This window comes from Lipotes vexillifer, unplaced genomic scaffold, assembly GCF_000442215.2.
Source record: "Lipotes vexillifer unplaced genomic scaffold, Lipotes_vexillifer_v1.1 scaffold149, whole genome shotgun sequence".
Lineage (NCBI taxonomy): Eukaryota > Metazoa > Chordata > Mammalia > Artiodactyla > Lipotidae > Lipotes > Lipotes vexillifer.
This window is the reverse complement of record NW_006779962.1, coordinates 2,023,100-2,048,254: the sequence shown is the minus strand read 5'-3', so window position 1 is coordinate 2,048,254 and position 25,155 is coordinate 2,023,100. Positions and strand designations below refer to the sequence as shown.

The 25,155-nt window shown below is 44.4% G+C and overlaps 1 protein-coding gene across 2 annotated transcripts in view; it reads right to left on the bottom strand.

Moving 5' to 3' along the window:
• The window catches only part of DDX31 (DEAD-box helicase 31), a 73,593-nt gene extending 48,508 nt beyond the window's left edge, over nucleotides 1-25,085 (bottom strand). Inside the window, exons 1-13 of one of the 2 annotated variants that reach the window (XM_007453106.1) lie at nucleotides 24,990-25,085; nucleotides 19,853-20,109; nucleotides 19,671-19,746; nucleotides 18,625-18,668; nucleotides 17,260-17,330; nucleotides 16,291-16,355; nucleotides 10,382-10,426; nucleotides 8,957-8,998; nucleotides 8,095-8,159; nucleotides 6,428-6,547; nucleotides 6,205-6,311; nucleotides 4,447-4,679; nucleotides 3,527-3,703 (exon numbers count right to left, since the gene is read on the bottom strand). In XM_007453106.1, coding sequence (XP_007453168.1) covers nucleotides 3,527-3,703; nucleotides 4,447-4,679; nucleotides 6,205-6,311; nucleotides 6,428-6,547; nucleotides 8,095-8,159; nucleotides 8,957-8,998; nucleotides 10,382-10,426; nucleotides 16,291-16,355; nucleotides 17,260-17,330; nucleotides 18,625-18,668; nucleotides 19,671-19,746; nucleotides 19,853-20,109; nucleotides 24,990-25,085 — 1,398 coding nt within the window. Of the gene's footprint in view, nucleotides 1-3,526; nucleotides 3,704-4,446; nucleotides 4,680-6,204; nucleotides 6,312-6,427; nucleotides 6,548-8,094; nucleotides 8,160-8,956; nucleotides 8,999-10,381; nucleotides 10,427-16,290; nucleotides 16,356-17,259; nucleotides 17,331-18,624; nucleotides 18,669-19,670; nucleotides 19,747-19,852; nucleotides 20,110-20,621; nucleotides 20,885-24,989 lie in introns of those variants that run through there. The other variant, XM_007453107.1, reaches the window with a different exon arrangement.
• Nucleotides 25,086-25,155: the final 70 nt, after the last annotated feature.

Below are 25,155 nucleotides of genomic sequence, written 5' to 3'. Positions count from 1 at the left end.
ACACGACCAGGCTTCTTGGACTGCGGCAGAGTAACAAGCTTTGAGGGCAGCACGTTTCATTAAGACAACGCGGGGTTAGGGGGGAGGGGGCCACGCCCTCCAGAAACGCCAACACCCAGAGCAAGGAGGGCCAAAGGCCACAAGTTCCTGCACTCAGGGTTCCCAACTCAGAATTTACTCTAACACCTTTTCTACAGGTGGTCTAGAGGCTGAACAACAACCAACCTTTCCTATGGGGCAATTTTCTTAAAAACTGATTTTTAAAAAGATTTTCAAATTATGAAAGCCGTGTATTTTAACTATAGAAAAATTATACTTCAAGTCAAAGGAAGGAAATTAAATCATCCTACCACTCAAAACAAACCACCACCGCTGGCAACACCTTGAAGCTTCCTGAGTCCCTTTCTAGACGAAACATAACCAAATATGTGGCTTTTAAAAAACTGGCATCATGGTTCTAACACTCCTAACATGCTCTTATCATATATCAACCGAATGTGGACATCTTTTCATGCCAATAAATAGCCCCAAACCGCCTCATCTCCCGTGACTACACCGTATACAGCTGAATGGGAGCCCTGCCTCCACGTGACCAGTGCCCCACTCCTGACACAGCTGAGGTTGTCTGCACTGCTTACCATCACAGACAACGCTGCGATAAACAGGTCTGTAGGTAAGTCACTGTGCTCATGCTTATCTATTCCCTTGGGGTAAACTCCTAAAGGCAGACTTGCTGGACCAAAAGGCCTTGGGCGTGAACTTGTAGGGGCCACACTGGGGGTGTGTTTAAGTCACAGTGTTGCCAGCAGTTAAGACTTGGCCATGTCCATCTGGCAGCAACAACAGAAAGGAAATATACCCAAATCACTGAAGATTTGGAAAAAAGAAAGAAGTGAAGTCTCCCTTTCCGCTCTGACACCAAGGTATACCTCATTCTGGCCTTTCGCGGGTACACGTTCCATCACGTGACTGGACCCCAGGCTGCACCTCACTGAGCACAGTGGACACGACAACCGTCACGTAGGTTGTGTACCAGGTACCAGATGCTGGCCTGCACTTTACATGTCTGAACGCATCCGACCCTCAAAGCAACCCAGTGAGCAGGTACTGTCACCACCCTCACTTGCAGAGGAAGAAACCGAGGCACAGAGAGGTTAATAAGTGACTTGCCCAAGGCACATGCATACACTGTTAATACAGGACTGAACTGAGTTCTGAACCCAGGGAATTTATGGCTGCACTGTAGAGTCAAAATCAGAAAAAAATCAGGACAGTGCCTAAAAGCCTGTGAAACTAGTCTTAAAAGTCCAGACACACTGTACTCAGATCTGGGGTTAGGAACACAGCTAGCAAAGTCCTGAGCATCCATCACGGCTACCACGCAGCAACTTCTTTAAACAGTGGCTCCGCTCCGATGCTCTCATACTGGGCTAGGGTCACACTAAGGTCAGGTGGAGCAGGGGGCAGGGCAACAAGCCAGGAAGACGTGACGGGGACGGTTTTAGCTTAGTCCCCTGGGACAAGACACTGCACCAATATTTAGAAAACGAAATACAGAGATCCTCCCTGCCACCTTCTACCCATCTCACAGGGAGGGTGTGAAGGCTAAACACTTAATCAACAAGACAAGTAAACTACTAACAATTATGAAACGATGAAAAAACTACACTTTTCCTGAAAGAGAAGTAACAGCATAATGGCACCTGACGTTTACCCAGCGCTCACTCTGCACCAGGCCACGTACTGAGTACTTGATCTGCATTAACTCAGTGAATCATCACAACTCCAAGAAGTACGTATTACTGTTCTCTCCACCTCAGAGGCATGGACACTGAGGCACAGAGAGGTTAAATGCTTTCCTGAGGTCACACAGCCAGTGAATGGCAGAGTCAGCACCAGAGCACAAGCAGTTTGCCCCCAGAGCACATGGCTGTAAACACCCTACCCAGATACCACCCTGTTACAATGAGAGATTCACAGTCTGAAATAACCTAACTGCAGAATATTCTGTTGACACATTCAAACCCCTAGATCCTTCTGAGTCCACATCCAGTTCCTTCATCATCCTCACACCTACCCTGCATGATGGCTCTACAGAAAACAGACCTAGAATATTGATAAAATCAGGTAAAAAAACAAACAAACCCATAAATGGCATTATATTATGAAATCAACAAACTTGATTGAATTGGGGATCCTCAAGGTAAAAATTAAGAGTTTACAGAACTAAAGCTGGAATATTCAGGAAATTCTGTATAGTCTTGTGTTAAGTAAGAAGCTGTGGGCTTCCCTGGTGGCGCAGTGGCTGAGAATCCACCTCCCAATGCAGGGGACACAGGTTCGAGACCTGGTCCGGGAAGACCCCACATGCTGCAGAGCAACTAAGCCCGTGCGCCACAACTACTGAGCCTGCGCTCTAGAGCCTGTGAGCCACAACTACTGAGGCCCGCACGCCTTAGAGCCCGTGCTCCGCAACAAGAGATGCCACCGCGATGAGAAGCCCGCGCACCGCAAGGAAGAGTAGTCCCCGCTCGCCGCAACTAGAGAAAGCCCGCGCGCAGCAACGAAGACCCAACGCAGCCAAAAATAAATAAATAAAATAAATTTGTATTAAAAAAAAGAAGCTGTGTCCTTGAGTAACCTTGAGCAACTTCACTTTTCTAAACCTCCGTTTCCTTAATTATTAAAACAAAAAAAAGCAAAAACGAAAAGAGGGGCTGGACTTGATGACCTTTAAGGTCTCCTTTAGCTCTAAAAATGTCCTGATTTTTAAAAGGTGGTTCTAGTCAAACCTTATTCCAATTTCTGGCTTTCTTTCAAGCTTTCTAATTTTCTAAGCTGCCTGGTAACCGCTGCTCTAGGACAAGGTGGTTCCCGTTTCCAAGCCCTGCTTGCCCTTCCTGCCACAATTCCAGAGAGTTCATCTCATTCTACACCCCGCTCGACTCCCTAAATGGATGGCCTGCCTACCAGTAGTGGAACGAGAGTGAACGCAGCTAAGTACCTAAGATGAGGACAATGTTCCACTCCTCTTCCTGATCAAAAATATTCGCCAGCACTGAGCCCCTGCAGCCCCTCTGGAACCCAGTGTCCTCTCCCAACCCAAGTGTTCTGAGTGAAAGCGCTGCATCTTGTTGACAATGACAGCAGTCACGCTCAGCAGTACCATATGGGAGCCACAATTTAGCTCCATTAATGCTCTTAATTTGAAGACATCAAGCCCTAATTACACACTGGGTACTAAAAAGGCAAAACCCTTCCCTGGTGCCAGCTACTTAGTGGTACTCTGTTGCCTTAACAGCTGGTTGGGATACAGTCAGGCCAAGCTGGGCCCGCGAGCTCTCTCGGGTGGAAGAGACCAGCTCCCGGAGCAAAGCAAACGGGAACAATAGGCTCCCCCTCGCCCCACTGACACAGCTGCGTCGCCCGCTTTGGCCTCTGGTGGGTCGCCCACTTTAGCCACGTTTTTCCCTGGCCCAGCGGGGTCCCTAGGGAAGCCAGGGCCAACCCAGGAGGACAGGCTCACCTCCTGCTCCAGGTCGCCGTGCAGCCGCAGGAATTTTAACCGCGTGGAGGCACATGGCAACCCACCTGGGGCCAGGGCCCCTGAGCCGCTCAGCAGGGTCTGGAGGAAGAGGTTGTAGTGGAAGTCCACCAGCTCGCAACTCGAGAAAAAGATGATCAACTTCTGGTCTCTCTCAAACTACATCGATACAAAGGGGGAAAAACCACCACGTGTTTTTAAGATCAGGTGACACTTGAAATGAATCTCTTTCTAAAACACACGGGCAGGCTAGCCCCGATCTGGAAACAGAGGCGACAGATGGCTTTGAATTATTTTTAAAAATAACACAGATCCTCCACACTACAAAGAATGTAGGACAGGAAAATGACACGGCTGCAACCTCGAACAGGCCTCTTGCATCTGAGAAAAACAATCATGCTTCAGAGCAAAGTTGCCCTTAGCTGTGACCCTCTCCCTCACTCGGTCCCGCCATGCACGGCGCTCCCCGGCGGGGACTCTGCACACGCAGTCTTGAAGCTGCACCCTCAAGCCCTTCCACCTACGATCTCCCCATATACCAGAGAAAGTTATCACGTGAATCTAGTAAATATACAAACACGATGATTCTTTCAAGAACACGAGCACAGGCTACTGTATTGCCTCATGTCCAGCGTGTGTGTACCACCTGCGACATTGCCAGTATCAGTCCCAGGAAAGGTATTTGAGGCAGATCTTAAGTTGAACATAATGGCCACCAGGGACCTCTGAGTCTTCACCGCAATCCTAGAACCACTGACTGAGAAGATCTCTGCTAAGGTCTGCGCTTGCACCACAGCTCAGTTTGGAAACCTGTGTGTGTCTCAGCTCACTGCCTCAATGCCCGACATGAACAAAACTGTGGTCTTTCCCCGGATCAGGCTGGACCCAGTCCCCAGACCTACCTTGCATTTCTGCAGGACGAAGCCCGCTAGGGAGACAAGCCTCAGTTTGCTGGGAACCACTGTCACGTACTGCTCGAGACTCGCTGGTATGGCAAAGCTGTCCAGCTCATCGCCAGCTTGTGGAGAAGCTTCATGAATGCCTTTGCTCTCTGGGTTCGACTGGTCATGGCTTTCATCCAGGACAGAAATACTGACTGGGTCATGTAAACTGATATCAGCTAGCCAAGTTACACCTTGGAGAAAACGTGAAAAGGACAAAACAACTGACAGGCACACGCTGTAGGACTGGTCACACCCGCACAGCCCCCACATCACACATCCAGGCCTATTGAGAAGCTCCTGATGGGTGTGTCTCCAAATGCCAAACTGATTGGCCCCACTGTCAGTCCAGTGGGGACCCACCTATTTCTTCCCAGGGCTCAAAAACCCATCCACACCACCGGAGTTTCTAAACTCTGACCCGTGGAAGACCACTGAAACAGATGTCTGCCCACCACCCCCCAGAAAGGGTTCTGTGGTCAAGTAAGTTATGAAAACCCTGATAAAAAGCTTTCCCGGGATTCTTTCCCAGGGTTTCCCGGGTTTACAGGCCTTCTCAGGACCTTTATTGTATAAATGTGCACATGAATCTCCAAGAGAGGGAGGTAAGGAGTGGCATTTCCCCAACTTTTTTAGCACAGAATCCCCTTTCCATGGATTATCTCTCTCTTTTTTTAATATTTATTTATTTTATTTATTTTATTTTGGGCCGTGTCGGGTCTTAGCTGCAGCACGTGGGCTCTCTAGTTGTGGCGTGCAGACTCCATAGCTGTGGCACTTGGGCTCCACAGCATGTGGGCTCTGGAGTTTGCGGGCACGCACAGGCTCTCTAGTTGAGGCACCTGGGCTCAGTAGTTGAGGCATGCGGGCTTAGCTTCCCCGCAGCATGTGGGATCTTGGTTCCCCGACCAGGGATCAAACTCACGTCCCCTGCATTGCAAGGAGGATTCTTAACCACTAGACCACCAGGGAAGTCCCATGGATTCTCTCTTAAAGTCACTGTTAGTTAGGATACATTCTGAGAACTGCTGGTGAGTCACATGGATGGCATCTGGTACGTGTGCACCAGAGCAGGCTAGTAAACCGAGTAAAGTGACAAAAGAACATGAGAGCTGAATTGTCGCTCAGAGAGGGAGTCACATGCGGGGGGTCCTGGTGGAGAGTGATACAACTCTTCCAAGCCTAGGTGTTCCCATCAACAAAAGAGAGCTAAGAAATTCCATCTTAACGATGATGGAAAGACAGAAATGAGCTTACAGAATATATTCTTTAGGATAGATTTCTCTTTAGGAGAAAGGCAGGGTGATTACACCAAAACATGAGCTGGGATAGAGGTTACCACCTTCAGGACAAGAGCCCTGCTCTCAGCGGGTAGCAATCGCGATCACAACCTCACGAGACCACCAGGTGGGTGGCAGGCAGCGTCCTCCCCTCCCTCCATACCCTGACAGGAGCACAGCAGCCTCCCCTTCCTGTGAGGGCTCTGGGCCTGGGACCTGCCCCTTCTCCCTTTCCCCACGTGCTGGGGACCAGGGAGTCAGGATGATGGGAGCGGGAGGCCGGGAGCACAGGACACATGGTTTGAAGAGCAGTCCTCTCGGACACCTTCCTCCTCGCCCGCTCCCCACCGAGGCTAAGAATCGCTGCTGGGAAACAACGCAGCTCGCATCTAGGCCCTTCCTCTCCATTGAGGACAGACAGCACTTCCTCTCAACTCACCTTCCGTGAGTGTTGCCGATAGCAAGACGTTCTGTCGTTCCTGGCACTCGGCATTTATAGCGTTGAGTATCACTGTGATGTCCTTTTCAAAACCCAAATCCAGGATTCTGTGGTTTCAAGGGAGGAGTTTTAATCTACGTGAATAAAGGGAACACTAAGGGGCTCCAGAAGTTTCGGCAAAGACCACAGAAACAGCCCTTTCCTGCTTCCTGGAAGGGCTCACCTGTCTGCTTCATCCAAAATCAGCCACCGGAGCCGACAAAAATGAATGTTCTTTGTGGATTTAATATGATCCACGAGGCGTCCGGGAGTTGCGATGAGGATATTTATTCCCTTCCGGAGTCTGTTTAAAATTATATACCATAAAAGAAAGTAAATCAGATGGACCCATAGCAATAGAAAACACAGGGAAAAGGCTGAGGAGGAGACAGATTCATGGCCAGCGCCAACATGCCACAGCTTGAAATCATGACAAACGTAATGACAAGTGGATACAAAGATATATTTAAGTTCTAATTTTTCTCTGAAGTTTCTCTGTCTTACAAAACATAACTGTTAAGATCTGAAATCCTATTAAAATTGTCTCAGAGGAATCTTTACTATATAACCCAATGCCCTTTATCTGATCCATAGATGCTTCCTAGAATATTCCAGATAGATGGTCACCTAATCTGTTCTTGAAGGTATCTGTGCTGGGGAACCTCCCACCTGAATGCATTATCCCATGCCAACGTGCTTTAATGGTTAGGATGCTTTTTTCTTATACTGGATCCTTGTTGTAACTTCCATGCGATAGGCCTAGCCTTGCCCCATGGACCAGGTGGAATAAATCTAACTTCTTACTCCACAACCATCCTTCATCCCATTAGTCCATAGTAATAAAAGCCTACAACTTTTAGCTGAGTACATTTTCCAGCTGCCCTTGTAATTAAGTGGGCACGTGCCTATGCTACGGCAATAAGATAAACGGATAAAGGGAGCATAAAAATCCCACCAGTACCTTTAAAAAGAGGAGGTATGATTATCTTTGTTCCTACTGGCAGGAAATCAGATATAATGGCTGGAGCTCCAACAACTATCTAACACTACAAGGAAAGCCTGAAAATGGAAGCTTCACTCAGTGGCACAAAAAGCCAGAATGAGCCAGGGTCCTCACGCTGGCGCACGCACCATGCCAGCCCCAATGGCTACCGTCAACGCTTCTTAAATGTGAAAGAAAAAGAAAAAAGCTTCCATACTGTTTGCGCCACTGCTGTTGTTAGTTACAGCGGAATCTTACCCTAACCAATACCTGAAGGTTTCAAGTTGAATATTTGCTCCTCAGTTACAGACTACACACATAGTTGAGCATAACTAATAAGCATTAAGCTACAATAAAATAAAAACGTTTTTAAAAGAATGCACAACATTTGGAATTTACTTCTTGCAACAATTTTCTACTGATACCCATTACCAATTCTAACACAGAATTAGGAATCAATGCATTTGGGTGTAGGAAGCGAGATGCAAAGCATTATGTAGGTTTATAATCTTGTTTCTGTAAAATCAAACAACAAAAACCCCAAACTGCCAATAGCCACAAAAGGGAGTCAAGGGGGATGTATCCTTAACAAGGGGGGACCGTGGGTCTCAGGGGCCGGGAGAGGGTTGAGATTTGGGAAGGTAACGAGCTGTTACTGACCACATCAAAAGGGAGCCCCTGGTAGTTTCACCAAATATTTTTTAAAAATAGCACGGCTCCCTGGGGACTCAATCTGTCCCCACACGCTGGGACTAGGAACCCTCATCTGAGACAGGGCTCTCCCCAGGCTGAGAAGGGCCACAGTCTTACTGAAGAGGAAGACAGAACAGACTTTACAAGGAATTAACAATAAACAAACCTCCCCCTACCTGGCTTTTTCTGATTTTCTCTTCTCTCCTCCCATTAACACTCCAGGCACAATCCAGGTAAATGGCTACAGAAAGACATCAGACCAAAATCAATGCAAAGCCCCATTTACCGCGGAGGCTGATTCCAAATTCCCTTTCCTTAAGGAAGTCGTGAGGGAGGACTCGGCTTTTCATTGCAGGAGGTATTACTGTGCAGACACAATTCCTAGGCCTTGCCATGCCCGTGGATATTAGCGGTAACTTAAATTATACCTATGCGACTAGCTTCCGACACTGTAAGAGAGAAATGTGGGCTTTTTAAGTGATTCAAGTAGCTTCTCTGCCTTTCCCTGTATAGCCTGAATTGAAAACACAATTCGGTAAGTCTATTGCCTTTTTTTTTTCCTTTTTGGTTAAGATCAAACCCAAGCACAATGCTTCCTTACTCCCACTCGTGATAAAAGAAAGGAGAGATCAATTCTCAATCTAATTCGGTGGGCTGGCAGCCTTTGGCTTGGATGCTCTCTCTTCTTTCTTAAACAAACCCTACTTACAGCTTGTTAAGTTGCTTTCACTGGATCACCTTAAGGTTGTACCTGTGAGTCTCTGCAGGTGGCTTGCTAGTGACTATGATGAACAGATCACAGGACCCGAAGTACCAGTGAACACTAATAATCTCACTAAGCTAGAAATTGGTGATTCGTAAGGTTCAGATCAATAAAAACCTACAAACTGTATGTGGGGTGAGCAGAGACATCAAGGGAATACAAGGAAAACTGCAGTAATTCCTAGCTCTTTGAAAATAAAGAAAAGACCGGTATCTTTCTCTTTCCTCAAAAAGTCAGGAAAAAAAAGACAAAACTGAACTCATGGCTTGCCTTACCTTAAGCAGTTTCTGGACAGTATCAAAGCTTTGTAGGGCCAGCTGTAAATGTTAAAACGTTAGAGTTAATGAGCAAGGTCCCTTCTTACCTTTTTATTTATTTTTAAAAATTCAGACAGTGTAAAGTGATAAGGATCCAACCTTGGACCTCAAGTTAGGATTTTAAAAAAAAAGCCCTATACACAGAATCTACTTGGGAAATACACCTTGTTCTTAGACTGATTCTGAAAACTGTCAGTCTGGAGAATGTGGCTAGAGACATCACATCTATTTCTTGGACATACACAAACATAGTGTTCTGTGCTCCCTCTGCTGGCTCAAATTCCCAGAGTACCACACAGAAAAGTACAGTCTATGGTACACAAAGATGGAAGAAAATGAAACAGAGTCAACCTGTTTGGAAAGAGAGAGAATGTAATATGTGTGAAGGGGTAAACCACACAGTGACGCAACAGGCTAGCCTTGGGAATGTTACTTTACAGGTGACATGACTATATCCTAAGGCTATGCTGGGGCAGAGCAGTAGCTAAAGACAGAGATGGTCATTTCCCAAGTTTATTAAAGGGAGAAAAACAGAAAAAACCAACAAGCCCAGTGGAAACCAGAGAAAGAGAAAATTAATGTATCGAATAGTTTATAACCATTAACAACCATCAACAAAGCCTCTACATAATCCCTTTATCCAAGGATATATATATATACAGTTTCCACACGTTTTGTATTCAGGAAGCATCCCAGGGAAGTAGCAAGTTTGCTGCTGTAAAAATTTAAATAGCCCTGTGCCTGCTCCTTCAATGGATGGAGCTGAGACAGGATGCTGCAGTGCCTGCTCCTTCAACGGATGGAGCTGAGACAGGATGCTGCAGGCTGTACAGAAACCCCCTTTGTCATGATCGATTCTCTGCAAGGAAGTGATTAGCATTTGATATAGGAAACAGATACCCTAATCTGAAATTGCCTCTGAAGGCAAATAAAATAAATCGGATAGAAGAGATTTCCACCAAGAAAGAAGAAAAACATCAAGAAGTTTAACTTTCAGAAACAGGTAAAATTTTTGGTACAGTAGCTTCATAAAAAAATAAAAGTTCATTTGTAGGGTCAACTGCTTTTATTTTTTAATTAAGTTGTAAAAGAAAAAAACAACATACAGAAATGTGATTATTTTAATTCCTTTTATAAGGACAGAAATTTAAAGTGTCATTAGTTTTTAGATAACAGAGGAACACTTTTCCAAAAGCAAAAAAACTTCTGGTTTTCAAAGAGTACTTGAATTTTTCTTCTTGTCAGGAACCAGAAGGATGATTCCTGGGCAAAGGAAACGGTGTAGTGATTTGTGCAGCAGGGAGAAAAATGGTAAAACCACTTTTAAATTCAGGAATATCACTGAAAGTACTTGCTTAGCACTCCGAAAGTGGGACTGCTTACCTCTCTTGTTGGCACTAGTATCAGAGCATAGGGGCCATCACCACGCTGTTGACACAGGAGGAAAGAAATGCCATTAGTTGAATAAGCGCAGGTCACAGAGGTCCAGAAGGGGGGGTTAAGGGTGGCCACTTGTAAATATCAGGAGCAGTTCTTTAAAGAGATAAGCCTGCCCACTACCCTCGTGATTACACGACATTCATCTAGAAGTTCTGGCCCACGCAATCAGAAAAGACAGAGAAATATGTATAAATCTGGAAAGTAGGAAGTAAAGTTGCCATTATTAGCAGATGATATTTTATTCTTAAAAAAAAAAACAAAAACCAACGAAAACAAAAACAACTTAAGAAATCGGGACTTGAGGACTTCCCTGGTGGTGCAGTGATTAAGAATCCGCCTGCCAATGCAGGGGACACGGGTTTGATCCCTGGTCCAGGAAGATCCCACATGCCGCGGAGCAACTAAGCCCATGTGCCACAACTACTGAGCCTGCTCTCTAGAGCCCGTGAGCCACAACTACTGAGCCCACGTGCCACAACTACTGAGCCCGCGTGCCTACAGCCCGTGCTCCGCAACAAGAGAAGCCACCGCAGTGAGAAGCCCACGCACCGTGACGAAGAGTAGCCCCCGCTCACCACAACTAGAGAAAGCCTGTGTGTAGCAACAAAGACCCAATGCAGACAAAAATAAATAAATAAATTTAAAAAAAAGAAATCACTTGAAAATCTACCACAAAAAAGACAAGTCAACTAGCTGAATACAAAATTAATACAGAAAAATCAACAGCCTTCCAACACAGAAAGTTAGATGGAATCACAGAATAGCAAAAAAACAAAAAAGGTTAAAAAAAATAAGCTTCACAAAAAATGTACAAAATCTATACAATAAAAAATTTTAAATACCTCTAAGGCGCATAAAATAAAATTTGAATAAATGGAACAGTGTATCCTATTCTTGGATAAGAAGACTTAATATTATAAATAAGCTAATTCCCCCTAAATCAATCCATAAATGTTATGTAATTCTAATAAAAATGCCATGAACATGCATATATAAAATATCTAAAACATGCCACAAGTATACATACATATGCACATAAAAAATAATATATATAACCAGACAAGCTGATTTCAAAGTTCATATGGAAAAGTAAATGTGCAAGAATAATCAAGACATTTCTGAACAACATCAGATGATAAGACAATTTAAATCTACAGTAGTTTTAAAAAATCGATGCTAGCACATAGAGATTACAATAACAAATACAGCCTAGAATAGAATCAAACACATATAGAAAGTCAGGAAATATGATAAGAGGCAATTTATATCAGCAGTGAAAAGATGGATAATTCAAATGCCCTTTTAGAAAAAAAATTAAGTTAGAAAAATTAAGTTGGAATTAAGTTGGCCTTTTTACAGATGACATAAAACTCAGAAACTATAAAACTCTGACAAATTTTATTACATAAAAATTTTTAAATTTCAGAATGGAAAAGTAATACCTAAAGAAAATTAGTCAAATGACAACGTGGGGAAAAAAAATATGCCACACATAAGAGAAAGGGCCAATTTCTTAGTTTATAAAGAAGGTTTGTAATTCAATTAAAAATAAAAATAAAGAAGACCAACAACTCAAATAGAAAAATGGAGAGGGATATAACAGCTAATTTATGGAAATAAGAATTCAAAATATGGCTTTTACATGTATGAAAAGATGTTCAACTTTACTCCTAAGAGAAATTCAAATCAAAACTATGATACAATATGTTTCCCCTGTCAAATGAGCAAAAATAAAACAGCCGATAGTGTTGATAAAGGCACAGGCATGCAGGAACTCTTATACACTGTTGGTGGGAATCCAAATTGGTGTAACTCCTTTAAAGATCAATTTTGGTATTATCTACCAAATAAAAATGCAAATTCCACTTACAGGAATTTCTCAAAAAGAGAGACTCACACATGTGTATAAAGAAGTTGTTTAATTGCTTTGTTTGTAGCAAAATGTTGAACACAATGTAAATTCCACCAATGAGGGAATGACAATAATTTATGGTACATACTTACAGTGGAAGACTAGGCAGCCATTAAAAAAACAAGGCGGGTCAACACGGTATTGATAAGAAACCATCCCCAAAACATATTAAGTGAACAAAAGCAAGGCACAGACAATCATGCATAGCAAGCAACTATTTGTGTATCAAACAAACAAAAACTTCAACGAAAGGGGGAGGGGAAATATGCATAGTCAGATTTGCTTTACATGCAAAGAATATCCTTGGAAGGATTAAACAAGAGACTGGTGATAAGGACCATCCCATCCTGAGAGAAGAACTGTGCCACTCAGGGCAAGGGGCAGTAGAATGACTTACTTGTCACTGTATATTTTTTGGTGCTCTTCAAATTTTTTTAACATGTACATTATACCTACAAGTAACAGTAACAATAATAGAAGAAAACAAAGTAATCTGACAAGGGCCAGGAAGTCAGCGGTGCCTTGCATCTCCAAAGTGCTCACAGACACTTAGGGAATGAATCGAATACGTTAGTGTAAAAGCTAAGCACAGATTTAGCAGCAAACTAAATTACAAGTATGGTTTTCATATTTTGCATAGGAAACGTTTACCTACAAGGAGAAAAGGATTTGGAATTCAAACTACAGCCGTCTGTACTCAACATCGACTTTGCAAGACTGCGCTGAAGCCGGGCGAGGCTCAGTAAACATGTTAGTACAACGGTATCAACACAGCAGTGTTAGAGATTCTGACATTTCAAAAGGTGTTACTACACAGAGAAGAAAGACCAATCAATTCCTCGCAGGGCAGAAGTGAGCGAGGAAGGATGGATGGGATGTTAAAGAAAATCAGAGCCCAAAGAGCTGAAAGTGTGAAAACACAGAAAAGCAGTCCGTTTTCATTCCGTCATCTAAAGTAACTGAAGACTCTGCTGGTGCCTTGAATTTGCTGCTCCCTCCAGATAGGTTTTTTTTACAAGTCAAATCTGTTTACAATGAACTCCAAGGGCCTGTACTGAGCATCACCTGAAATAAGTGAATTAAATTTGGGCTTGTTAAATTGTCTCTACAGAATATTCCAATCTTTAATAGAACAAGCTGTTATTGATATTAAAAAACACGAGTAAATAAGAACAACGACATGGTTGGTTAATGCTCTGAATCTAAGCAATTCAGAACACTGCCCTTCAAACCAGCCACACGTCCCTGTTGCTGACAATGACGGTGGAGACTTAGGGAGCAGGTATTATCACCACCAGGCGCTTGGAAGCAGGTCTCAACTCTCCCTGTGCGCTGACTCCCTGAATCCTCCCGGCAACCCCAGGACACAGGCACCGCCGTGATCCCCCACGAGGCACACTAGGATGAGGTGATGTGCTAACGTCACACTCAGACCCAGGATCTGAGCAGAGCCCCCGCCATGCTGTCCACCTGAGGAATGTAGTCGCATGTCTCCTGTCCTCCGTTCACGGATCCAGCAAATGAGACAGCTGGGCCAGAACTGTAGGACCCACGCCAGATCAAATACACGCCCAAACCCTGCAACTTTCCAGGAAGAAAAAACCCTCCACTAGAAGCTCTCCTGGAGTATCTAAACGGATGAGACTTTACCACACTGGTCTAATAATTCACATTTCTTCTCTAACCTACACCGGGTACGATGCTAAGGCCCTTGTGTGAACCACTGCACTGCAAAGTGCCCAATGGAAGAAAACACCAGTCACCTGCAGGAAACAAAATTCCCACTCACCCGCCTCAGAGAAAACCGGCTTTAGTGTGAAAAGTATCTTTCTCATCTCTGTCTGTGTACACGTATATGTATGTATATATAGAATTATTAGTTATGAAATTGGAGTCATATTATACATACTGTTTTATAACGGGCCTTTTTAACATGGCAAGAATGCCTGTCAAGTTCACAGATAGTAATTGAAGAAAACAGCACTTTTAATAACTATATGAGGTTCCACCATTTGGATGATTGTGTAGGATTTATTGATTTAAAAATCATTTAAATAGTTTAAATAACATTTAAACGTATTCACTCTGAAATAATCTCAGGCTTACGAAAAACTGCACAAATAGTTCAAAGAACTCCCTTACACCCTTCTCCCAGCTTCCTTGTATGACACTGATTCTCAAAATCACAGTATAATGATCAAACGGGAAATTAACATTGATTCACTGCTATCAGTTAATTTATAGGCCTTATTCAAAGTTCATTAACTGACCTATTAACATGCTTTTTCCAGACTAAGACCCAATTCAGGGCCACGCAGCATTTAGTTGTCATGACTCCGTCGTCTCTTTTACTCTGCGGTACCGCTTCAGTATTTCTTTGTCTTTTGTGACCTTAATACTGTTGAAGAGTACTGGCCGGTCACTCTGTAGGATGTGCTTAGATCTGGCTTTGTCTGATGTCTAGGATTAAATTACAGTTGTGCGTTTCTGGCAAGAAAACCAGAGGAGTATTGTTTCATCCTTCATGCACCTATCGGGAGACACACTAGGCCAACACATCCCGGCACTGGTGAGGCCCCATCCAACCACCTGGCTAAGGTGGCATCAGCCAGGCTTCCCCACTGTAAAGTTACCATTTTTTTCCTGTATCTTCCGGATACATACTTTGAGACTGTGTAAATATCCCATTTTCATCACACTTTAATCCACTCATTTTAGCATCTCTGATGATTCCTGTGTCATTTGCCAAATGATGATGTCCTACAAGTACTCACTGGAATTCTAGTATAAGGAAGGGATTTCCCTCGTCCCACCTATTTATTCAATAATTCATTTATATCAGCTTGGACTCAATAGGTATTTGTTTTAGACTGTGGGCTGTAATCCAACACCATCGTTATTTACTTTGTCATTCAAATAACAGGCAGGCTCAATACACATGTAATTCTGCATGTCCCAACTGAGGAAAAAGTAACCAACTAGCTCGTCATCTGTTTGTGAACCCATCTCTCTTCCTATTTCTGATCTCAGTTTCCTCTCAACTGAGAATAACCAGGGTGTATTTGTGAGATTCTGGGCTGGGTTTTGAGATGACACCTATGCCTACAGAACATGGCAGTCACACGGCCTCCTAGGGGACCATTCCAAGGAACCCAGTTCTGGCCCCTCTGGCCCAGGTGCTAAGTGTGTTTCGCAACTAAAGATAAATCCTAGGAAATACTAAATACAAGGCGGCCCAACCGTCACACCCACTAATTGGGTACTTATTTTCACTTCTACTATTCATGACAAACCACTGTTTTCAATACAATGTTCACCTTTCTCAGTCAGAAGAGCTTGGCCTCTGAAGCCAAAGAGAATGCAGATGGAAACCCAGCTCCACAATCACTCCCCGCACGGCCTTAGGAAGTTAACTTCCTCAAGCCTCCTTTTTTTTTTTTTTTAAATCGAGGTAATAGTAGTACCTTCCAACTCAGTGCGACTGGGGTAGTCAGAGAGTCAAGAAGACAACACAAGCAAAGCATCCGGCACGATGTCTGACACAGGGGGAGCATCTTACAAACATTCCCTATTAGAACTACTAGGATGACTGTTACATTTGTTTATATTTATTCTATTCCACTCTGAGCACGGTCTTCAGATGCAACATGCTTATGTAATAAATGAACTAAAAAGAGGCAGGAAAACAAAGCTAACTGAAAAGATTCTTTTGGTCCCAATATTACTGCTCTGGGTCAGTTTGATGAGTTCTTATGCACTGTGAACAATAACAGGAAAACATACTTTCTTTTCTATTTTTTTCTTTTTTTTGGCCACACCACGCAGCTTGCGGATCTTAGTTCCCCGACCAAGGACTGAACCCCGGCCCCGGCAGTGAAAGCGCCGTGTCCTCACCACTGGACCGGCAGGGAAGTCCCATAAAAACACACTTTCTACTCACCTGTATTTTGGATTTCATTGCTTGAAGAGACTGGACCACAGGGATGCAATAGGCAAGAGTTTTACCTTTTAAAAAAGTACAAGAGCAATCAAAATCACAGAGCCTGTGGATGTCAGAAAACCAAAGACAGTAAACGAACCGGCACTGCTACCTCTGGGCTGTCCTGAAGTCTGGGGACAGGAAAAGTACACTCACATCCAGGTGGAAACGGAAGTCACCTGTCTGTCACAACTCCTAGCTCTGCTTTGTAAATTCAGTACTTCTAAGAAACCTGCACCTTCAGCTCCTTTAACGTCTAACAAGGGAGACAATGATACATTTCCGAGGTCACACAGACTGCCCCTAGAAACTAGAAAACTCCCTCTCTGGGGTCACCTCAACCTCTCAAAGGGACTTCCGTGGTCAAGTAAGTGTCTTCCGTGGTGAGAAGCCAGCCAGTCTGAAACCCCAGAGCTGGCCTCTAAAGATCAAGGAGAAACCAAGGATGGCAAAAACTTTGGGCTTCCACCTACCTGGCTGAGCTGGGGGAGCAGAGAATAGCTGACCTGCCACTAAGAGCACAACAGGGTCAGAAGAGCAAGTCCAGACTGTTCTGGAATGCGCCAGAATGGTGTTCCGTGTTCTAGCAAAACAACTAGCACCCGTGTGCTCACAGCAAGGCTGCTTTAATACCAGAAGGAAATAGTCATCACCCACTGGCGTGAAGACAGGCAGCTCTGGTCATAGGTGGTGGGACCAGGCAAAGCCCTGAGATGGGCTCTGAGAAATGACAGCAGACTTGACTCCTTCCTGATCATTCCTGATCACGGGCCCCATTGATCATCCCCTTCCTTTCAGGGCTCTAATCAGAAGCAAGCGTGGCCACCCCTCCCCCAAACCAAACAGAGCAGCCGCCACCACGACAGACACCTCACTACACAACCCACCACACGACTGTGGAGGAAGGGCAGAAATCAAATGACAACTGACCTGAGCCAGTCTGGGATCTCACGAGAGCATCTCTGCCTTCCAGCAACACAGGGATACTTTGCTTCTGAACGCTTGGGCCGCCCAAAAGAAAGAGCACATGATTATCTATAAAGTACCACCTGCCCATGTTTACACGCAGAGATGCAAGATACACAAAATGCAATGACCCCAGGCTCTATCACCTGCCGCCTCAGAGGTTACCTGAACAGTCATGGAAAGGGCTGAGAAACCTCTGATGGTTAGAAGAATAAAACCTCAGTTAGATTTTTGGAACTTTTGGGGCTGCAAATGTTGAGGCAAGCCGGAGACTGGCCGTTCTATTAGACTACTTAAAAAGAAAAATGGGACAGGTGTGATGACAAGCTGGAGCCACCACAAAAGCACACCACACACTCTCCTGCCTTCTGAACCAGGGAATATGAAACAATAAAACATTATGGAAAGATTCCCAAGCAGAAGAGTGAAAGGAAACTTGTGAGCCACACAGACAGCCAGGAACTGCTGTCCGTTCTCTAGAAAACCAAATAGGACTGCTACGGACACAGTAAGATGTGTGTCCACGTGTGTATTCAAAAACAAACAACTAAAACAGCAAAGTCCTACTGTACAGCACAGGGAACTATATTCGATATCCCATGATAAACCACAATGGAAAAGAATATGAAAAAGAATATATGTGTATAACTGTATCACTCTGCTGTGCAGCAGAAATTAACACAACATTGTAAATCAGCTACACTTCAATAAAATAAAATAAAAAATCCAAAAGGGTATGGAAATCACATTTGGTTGATAAAACTGAACAAAAAAAATAATAAAGGGGTTCCTTATTTTATTCTTTGATACTTATTAATGTTTACTTCTAAGTGAAAGGTGACTTATTAAAATGTACAGAAGCATACATACTCATCTCTGCCCCACACCTGTCACCACTCCATTTCTGTTTTCCAGGACTTGTCACTAACATTTAAAAACTTTTTTCAGCATCCCATTATATCCAACTAAGTATTTACTCCTATCTTGTAGCTGACTCTAATTCTTACTACTAAGAAATGACAAGATAAATTCTGTATTCTAGACAAGTTATTTTCAGGAAGCACAGACAACAGTGGGATCTTATGCAGACCATCTTCTGGACCAGAGATCTCTTACAGTTTAGAGCTGAGGGCAGAAGGGGACGGAGACCCAGTCCCTCCATCTCCCAGGTGGGGAAGCTGAGCGGCTACCCAGCCCTCAAGGGTCAATAATCTGGCCTGTTCTCTAACGCCAAGACACAAGTTTGCTGTCCTTCACAGACAATTCAGATTTCATCTGTTTATACCCACTTAAGCCCTGAGAAAATCAAGACTGACCCAGAGCTCTTACCTGGTCATACTAGACATTTTTAAGACCGTATTTATTGTGGAAATCTAGGAGAAAAGACAAAAAACAAAAACAAAAACTTTTCTTTAACAAATTTTTTGGTACAAATATATTTAATGCAAATAAGGATGCAAAAAAGGGGGAAATACTGGGGTAGAAATGGATGTGACCACGATCAAATCAAGTTCCTCTAACCCAGTGGTTCTCAACTGGGGGTGGTTCTGAGCACTGCCTCCCCCAGACCTCCCAATGTCTGAAGAAATCGTTGGTTGTTATAACTGCGGGTGGGGATGCTACTGGCATTAAGTGAGTAGAGGCACAGGATGCTGCCATACATCCTGCAACACACGGGGCAGCCCCCGTGACACAGAGTCCCCATCCCCAGACGTGCACGGTACCAAGGCTGGGAAACCCCACACCAACGTGTAGGTGAGAAAGCAAGTATAGGTAACCCACCCGAAAGAAGGAGTAGGTAAGCCGTGACCATATGAGCCAAGGAAATCCAGACTCCCTAAAAGTGAATGTATGTTTCTCACCTTACTCATAAATAAGGCTGGAACACTCATTCATGGTTGTTGTTTTTTTTTGAGTGTCCACTTGTTTGTAGCAAATGCATGTTTAAAGAGCCCCTTCTTCCTTCAATTCTTTATAACTCCCTTAACAGCAAGATGCCGGTTCAGTTCCCTCTCCTAGGGTCCCTATGACATCAGCCACCCAGAATAGCCCTGATGTCGTTATCTATCCAGTAATTATGAGGTGGATTTCAAGTTCGATATATGGAGTCTCAGCCCTAAAGTGAATGAGGTGAGGAAAGTCTTTAGAGTTCTTTAAAAAAAGAGGGGGAGTGGGGTGCGGACCATGAACAGACTCCTAAGTTCACGTGAATGGTCCTGGAAGAGCATCTTAGCAATCTGAGTTCATCCAGGTAACTTGATGCAAACATAACCATTCTTTGATTTTTTTTCTTCCTAGAACTGTCATTTCACAGACATTCTGAATGAACAGACTGAAAAAATCGACACACCAATAAAACATGGAGGGATACTTACTAGATGTGGGTGGAGGTCCAGGGCTTGAAAAGCATCTGAAGTGAACACTTTTTCTTGCACCTGCTTTACTACAGGTCTGCAAATGACGAACAAGACGCGGGCGTCAGTTCCAAAAAACAAAGAAAAAGGCAGAAGACACTTAATTCCTTTTATTCTCGAAGGGTGTCTACATGTGGACATACCTGTGGAGTTCTGGAATCTCAGGGTTGTTTTTAAACAGGGATGAAGTCTTAATGCCCGGTTTCCGTTCCTGGTTTCCATCACTCGCACCAGCTGAAGACCTCTTGGGAGAAAACGTTTTCTGTGCCTTCCCCTTAAAAGCCCTTGGAGTTTCTTTAGCAGCAGTTTTCTTGGCCGGGAGAAATGACGTTTCACTCCTCCGTTTCGCTAGGGGAGCCTCACTGGATGCTTGGTATTTTCTTTTGGTGGCTGCTGCTTGCTGCATCATTCCCAAAAGGCAAGAGTGACAAGAGATGCATTAGTCCATGAAAACAGACCTCAGAGTGAAGCCTGACTGCCCACAGAATTGCATCTCTCCCTGCAGAGATCATTACGCCCCATATGTCAAGCAACAGTTCAGGGTCTGCAATCAGATTCTTTGACTCAACCTTTTTTTTTTCCCAAAAAAGGAAAAAAAAAACCCCATAAACCTCAGCTGATCCATCTACTAGACCTCGCCAATCATCTTAACCTTCAACTCCACCAAGATAATCAAGAAGGGAGAAACATTTTTCAGGCTGAATTTTAACGAATGGAGTCTGTTTGCAGTGAGGAGAGGACCCACCTTGTGAAGTGTGCAAGCTATGTCAATCCAAATCTCTAGGAATCCATGTACACGACAAGAACGAGAAAGAGGGGAAATGAATCTTTTCTCTTGCCACCAACAAAGCCCATCGGTGACTATATAAGCTGCATCCCAGCTTACGCCCAGGAAGCAGAAACCTTCATTACCGCTCTACCCCAGAGCGACTGGATCGCTGTCATTCTCTGCCCTCAAGCTGCTCCCCCAGATTCAGATAGCTGGGAGACGATTCCTCCTCCCAGTTTCCATTCCAAATGAGAATTCAGCTCCATCCATCACCTCTATCACAATTACTTCCAACTCTCCTCGCCTTTCCATTCCCTGTCTGATCGCCGAGTACAGGCTACAACACGAGACATTTTCTCGCCTGTTGCTTCTCATTTCCATAACATGAATGTTGTTAAATGTATGACGTCCAAACTTCCCCTATAGGAGAAGTTCATCCAATTCCTCTGTTTTCCTTGGCCTTCTCTTCCAATATACATTATACATGAATATAAAAACATCCTGTGAGTAGCTAGGAATTGTTATTCTGGAGTTCTGGTTTCTCTTGGAATGTTATTTTCCTCTTGGCTTGAAATCATGACTTCTGTATACACATCAGCATGCTTTAGCCATGACTGTCAGCTTTTTTTTTTTTGCGGTACGCAGGCCTCTCACTGTTGCGGCCTCTCCCGTTGCGGAGCACAGGCTCCGGACGCGCAGGCTCAGTGGCCATGGCTCACGCGCCCAGCTGCTCCGCGGCACGTGGGATCCTCCCGGACCGGGGCACGAACCCGTGTTCCTTGCATCGGCAGGCGGACTCTCAACCACTGCGCCACCAGGGAAGCCCAACTGTCGGCTTTTGACTAACCTAGCAATAACAATAGTTCTTTGTTCCTGGCAACCCTAAGGGCTGCTATAGCTAAGTAATTCGATACATACAACTTCAAATATTTAGTATTAATATTTAGTATTAACGAAGTAGGTACTGACCGGCTTCGTTTTACGAATTTTACAAATTTATTTTTACGAAGTCCCAAATTTTCAGACTAAAAAGAGATGGAGTCAAGTTTCAGGTCGGAATGAAATGCGCAGATCTTACCTGGTTTACAGACTCACAGGCTCTTGGAGCACAAAAAGGCCCAAAGGCCTCTCCCCCCAACGCATGTGTGGACTTCCCATCACCAGACCCCCTGACAGGTGGCCCTGCAGCTCCTGCCTGCACCTCCTCCTACTGTCCTCCATCCCATGAGGCAGCCCATTCTGTCCCCAACCAAGTTCTAGGGGCTGGGAAGCTGTTTCTGACATTCAGGCAAGACCTGTCTCCCAGAAGATCCATCTACTAGTCTGCAGTTTGCTTTCTGCAGCAACTCTTGTATGTAACATTCCTTCATTCATCACAGAACTCCTCGTTTTCCTCCTCCTTTGGACTAACTATCCCAAACAGGACACAAACTTTAGAACCCTTACCATCCCGGTCACTCTTTATTCCCACGTCAACTTCTCTCTAAAAGGCAAGTGTTCCGAATTAAGCACAGTATCAGGCAGGCTTTCCACTGCTCGGCTAAAATTGAAAATGTGTAATGAGAGCTACAAAGCCCTTTAGAATCTAACCTCTGCCCATCTCACCAGTCTCAGCTTTACCCTCTGCCGTCCTGGACTTCCTTAAATTCCTAGAATGTACCAAGCTCCTTCTCTCCTCAGGGCCTTTGCACATGTTACTCCTACACCCATGTGCCCAGCCCTCCCCTCATACTCATCCTTCAGATCTAGGGCTACCTGCTGTGTCCTCAGAAGAGCCTTTCTTGACCTCCTCTCTCCACCTGTCAAACCAGGGTGCCTGCTCTTGTCTCTCATGGCACCCTTATTCTCCTTTGCAGCACTCAGTAAAATAATAAATATAGCACGTAATTCATTGTGTGATGTCTGTCTTCCCCATTAGATTAGAAGAAATGGACAAGCCTGTGCCAGGCTTGCACTGAATCCCCTGCACAGGACCACGTCTGGCACAAAGTAAGCGCTCAATAAATAACTGTAAGATTAATGAATAACACGTGATGGAATTATCCTTTTCCGTGATCTGGATCTATTCTATTTGTTAGTTCCCCCGCACCCCACCAGCATCCACAACACATTCATTTAAAAAACTGACCACCGTCAAGTAGCTTTTGGTTCTGAAGATACAAAGGTTAGACAAGCCCTTGAGGAAGTCACAGACTAGCGGAAGAGACCAAAGTGTAAAATCACAAATCTAATCCTGTATTTGTACTACAGAAGAGGTACAGACAAAGGGTTACTTGGGCACAAAACGTGAAGTAAGACTACCATGGCCCACAGCGAGGGGAGGGGAGGCAGAGATACAGGAATGCTTCATGAGGTGGCACCGGAGCAGAGAAGAGCAGGGACACGTCTGGATCTTCTAAAAATAAGCAAGTGCCTGAGTCTGCTCCCCCACCTGCATAATGAGGGGATTATGGCAGGTGACTTCTAGGGTCCATCCCGCCCTACCAGCCTGCATGCCATGTCTTTGATATTAATAAACATATTCAGTAGTTACTGTACACCAGGGAGTATGCTAAATACTTACAGGAATGATGTCATCTATCCATAGGGTACTGGCATCATCCCATTTTAAGATGAGAACACAGAGAGAGAGAGAAGTGAGGTAATCTGCCGCAGGATCACTGAGGGATCAAGGCTTTGCCCAGACACTAGTTCCATGCCCTGGGTTCCTAACAACAATGCTACAACACCATCTAGTAAATGTCTCCTGTTTGGTTAGAAAATATCATGTATAGTTTGACCCCAATTTTGTTCTGCTTGTTTTCCAGAAGAATATATACCACAATGTTACCCAGAGTTATCTCTGAGTATGACAATCATGGGTGGGTTTTGTTTTGTTTTTTTAAATCTACTTTCCAAATTTCCTACAATAAATTTGTATTTTTTCTTTTCTTTTCTTTTTTAGAAAAAACATTCTGCATGGCATTAGATAGAGAATAATTTAAGCTGTCAAGGTCTTTCCAAGTCCAGTATATGAGCTACTCAACCCAAATTCAGGCTACTAGCAAATTTGATCAGCATATACATAATTCTCTTTCAAGACATAAACAAAAATGTAGGTGCAGACAAGGCCACTGCAGACAGTTATCATCATCTGATGAATATCCTTTTGACACAGTGGTTCAAGCAATCATAAAACCAGATAGCTTACATTTATTTATTCAACTCACTCCACAAAGCGTTACTAAGTGCTTTCTATGTGTTAGTTAATAGGCATGTACATGGCACAAGCACCCTACTGACCTCCTGATGTAGCAATTCTATTACCCAAAATGGAGTCAATATGATTTTTTTTTTTTTTAATAATTGACATGTATTAAGTGCTCCTATGGGCCAGAAAATGTATGGAGTCTTTATGTATATTATCTCATTTAATCTTCATAATAGCCTTATATGAAGTAGAAATTATTGTTCTCATTTTATGGATACGAAAAGTGAGGATCAGAGAGGTGAAGAAATTTCTTCAAGGTCACAGAGCTAGCGTGTTGCAAGGTCAAATCCCAGGTCTGTCCCACTCCAAATTCCACGTTCCCAATTGGCTCGCTGGTACGGATACCTCCCGGCCCCTTCGGCATAGATGCAGCTACAACATCACCCAGCCGAAAAGTCCTTACAAGCCTCTAAATCCTGAAGTTGATTATCACTAAAAAAATCTAGACAATAAGCCAGACAGTGGGTATGAGCTGATGTGAGCTTATATGAACAAGCAGTTTCAGCGTCACCACATTGGTTGAAAGGAACTGAACTGAACTTTGGCAATTTTTCAATGGCATTAAGTGATGCTTGTTCGAGAACCGCCCCCCCCGCCCCCCCACACACACTTTCCTTGGCACCAAACTGTAACCTTCCTGGTCATTTCCCAACAGATTTCTGCCCTGCAGCCCTCCTCTTTCCTAGGAGCTAAGTCAACCATCCTAAACTAATTTTCAGCTCTGGCTTGGGTTAAATTTAAGGCATCTTTTCCTCACCTAATGAGGGGATTATATTGATGAGTTGTATTTTCTTTTCCCCCTTCACTGCACGTGGATGAAAATACACCCGTTTTGAAAACTCTTCAAAGAAATTTCTAGTCTCCAGTCCTCATTCCCGAAACAAACGACCCTTAAGAGTCGAGGAAAGGGCGGCTGAAAGAAGTTCAGAGATGCGCTTGGTGAGTGACAAGCTGGGCCTCTCGCGCGAGCGTCAGTTCCTAATTTCTCCGAGTGAGTCTCAGATCCCTGCCTCCAACTAGCAGCCCGCGCCAGCCTCCCGCCCGTCTACACCCGCTCCGCTCCCTCCAAGAACGTCTCCTTAGAATGGTGTCCCGGTCTCAGACACGTGTTGCTCAGCGACTCCTCGAGGAGCTGCCGGATATCTGACTTTCCCCTCTTAACTCCGCAAGTAATTCGAACCCCGACCGAGAGGCAAGGCGGTAGGTCCCGGCGCGCCGCGGCCCTGGGTGCGAACGAATCCGAAACCGGGTCAGAACTCACCCGCCTCGACTGGGCTGGGCGGGGTCTGGAGGACGTTGTGGGGACTGCGGACCGGGACTCGGGAACATGAGGAAGCACTCCGTCGGCTGCTGCCATTCCGGCGGAAAGGCGAGTCGAGACCTCGCGAACCGGACCGCCACTCCGCTCGGACCCACGTGAGACGTGC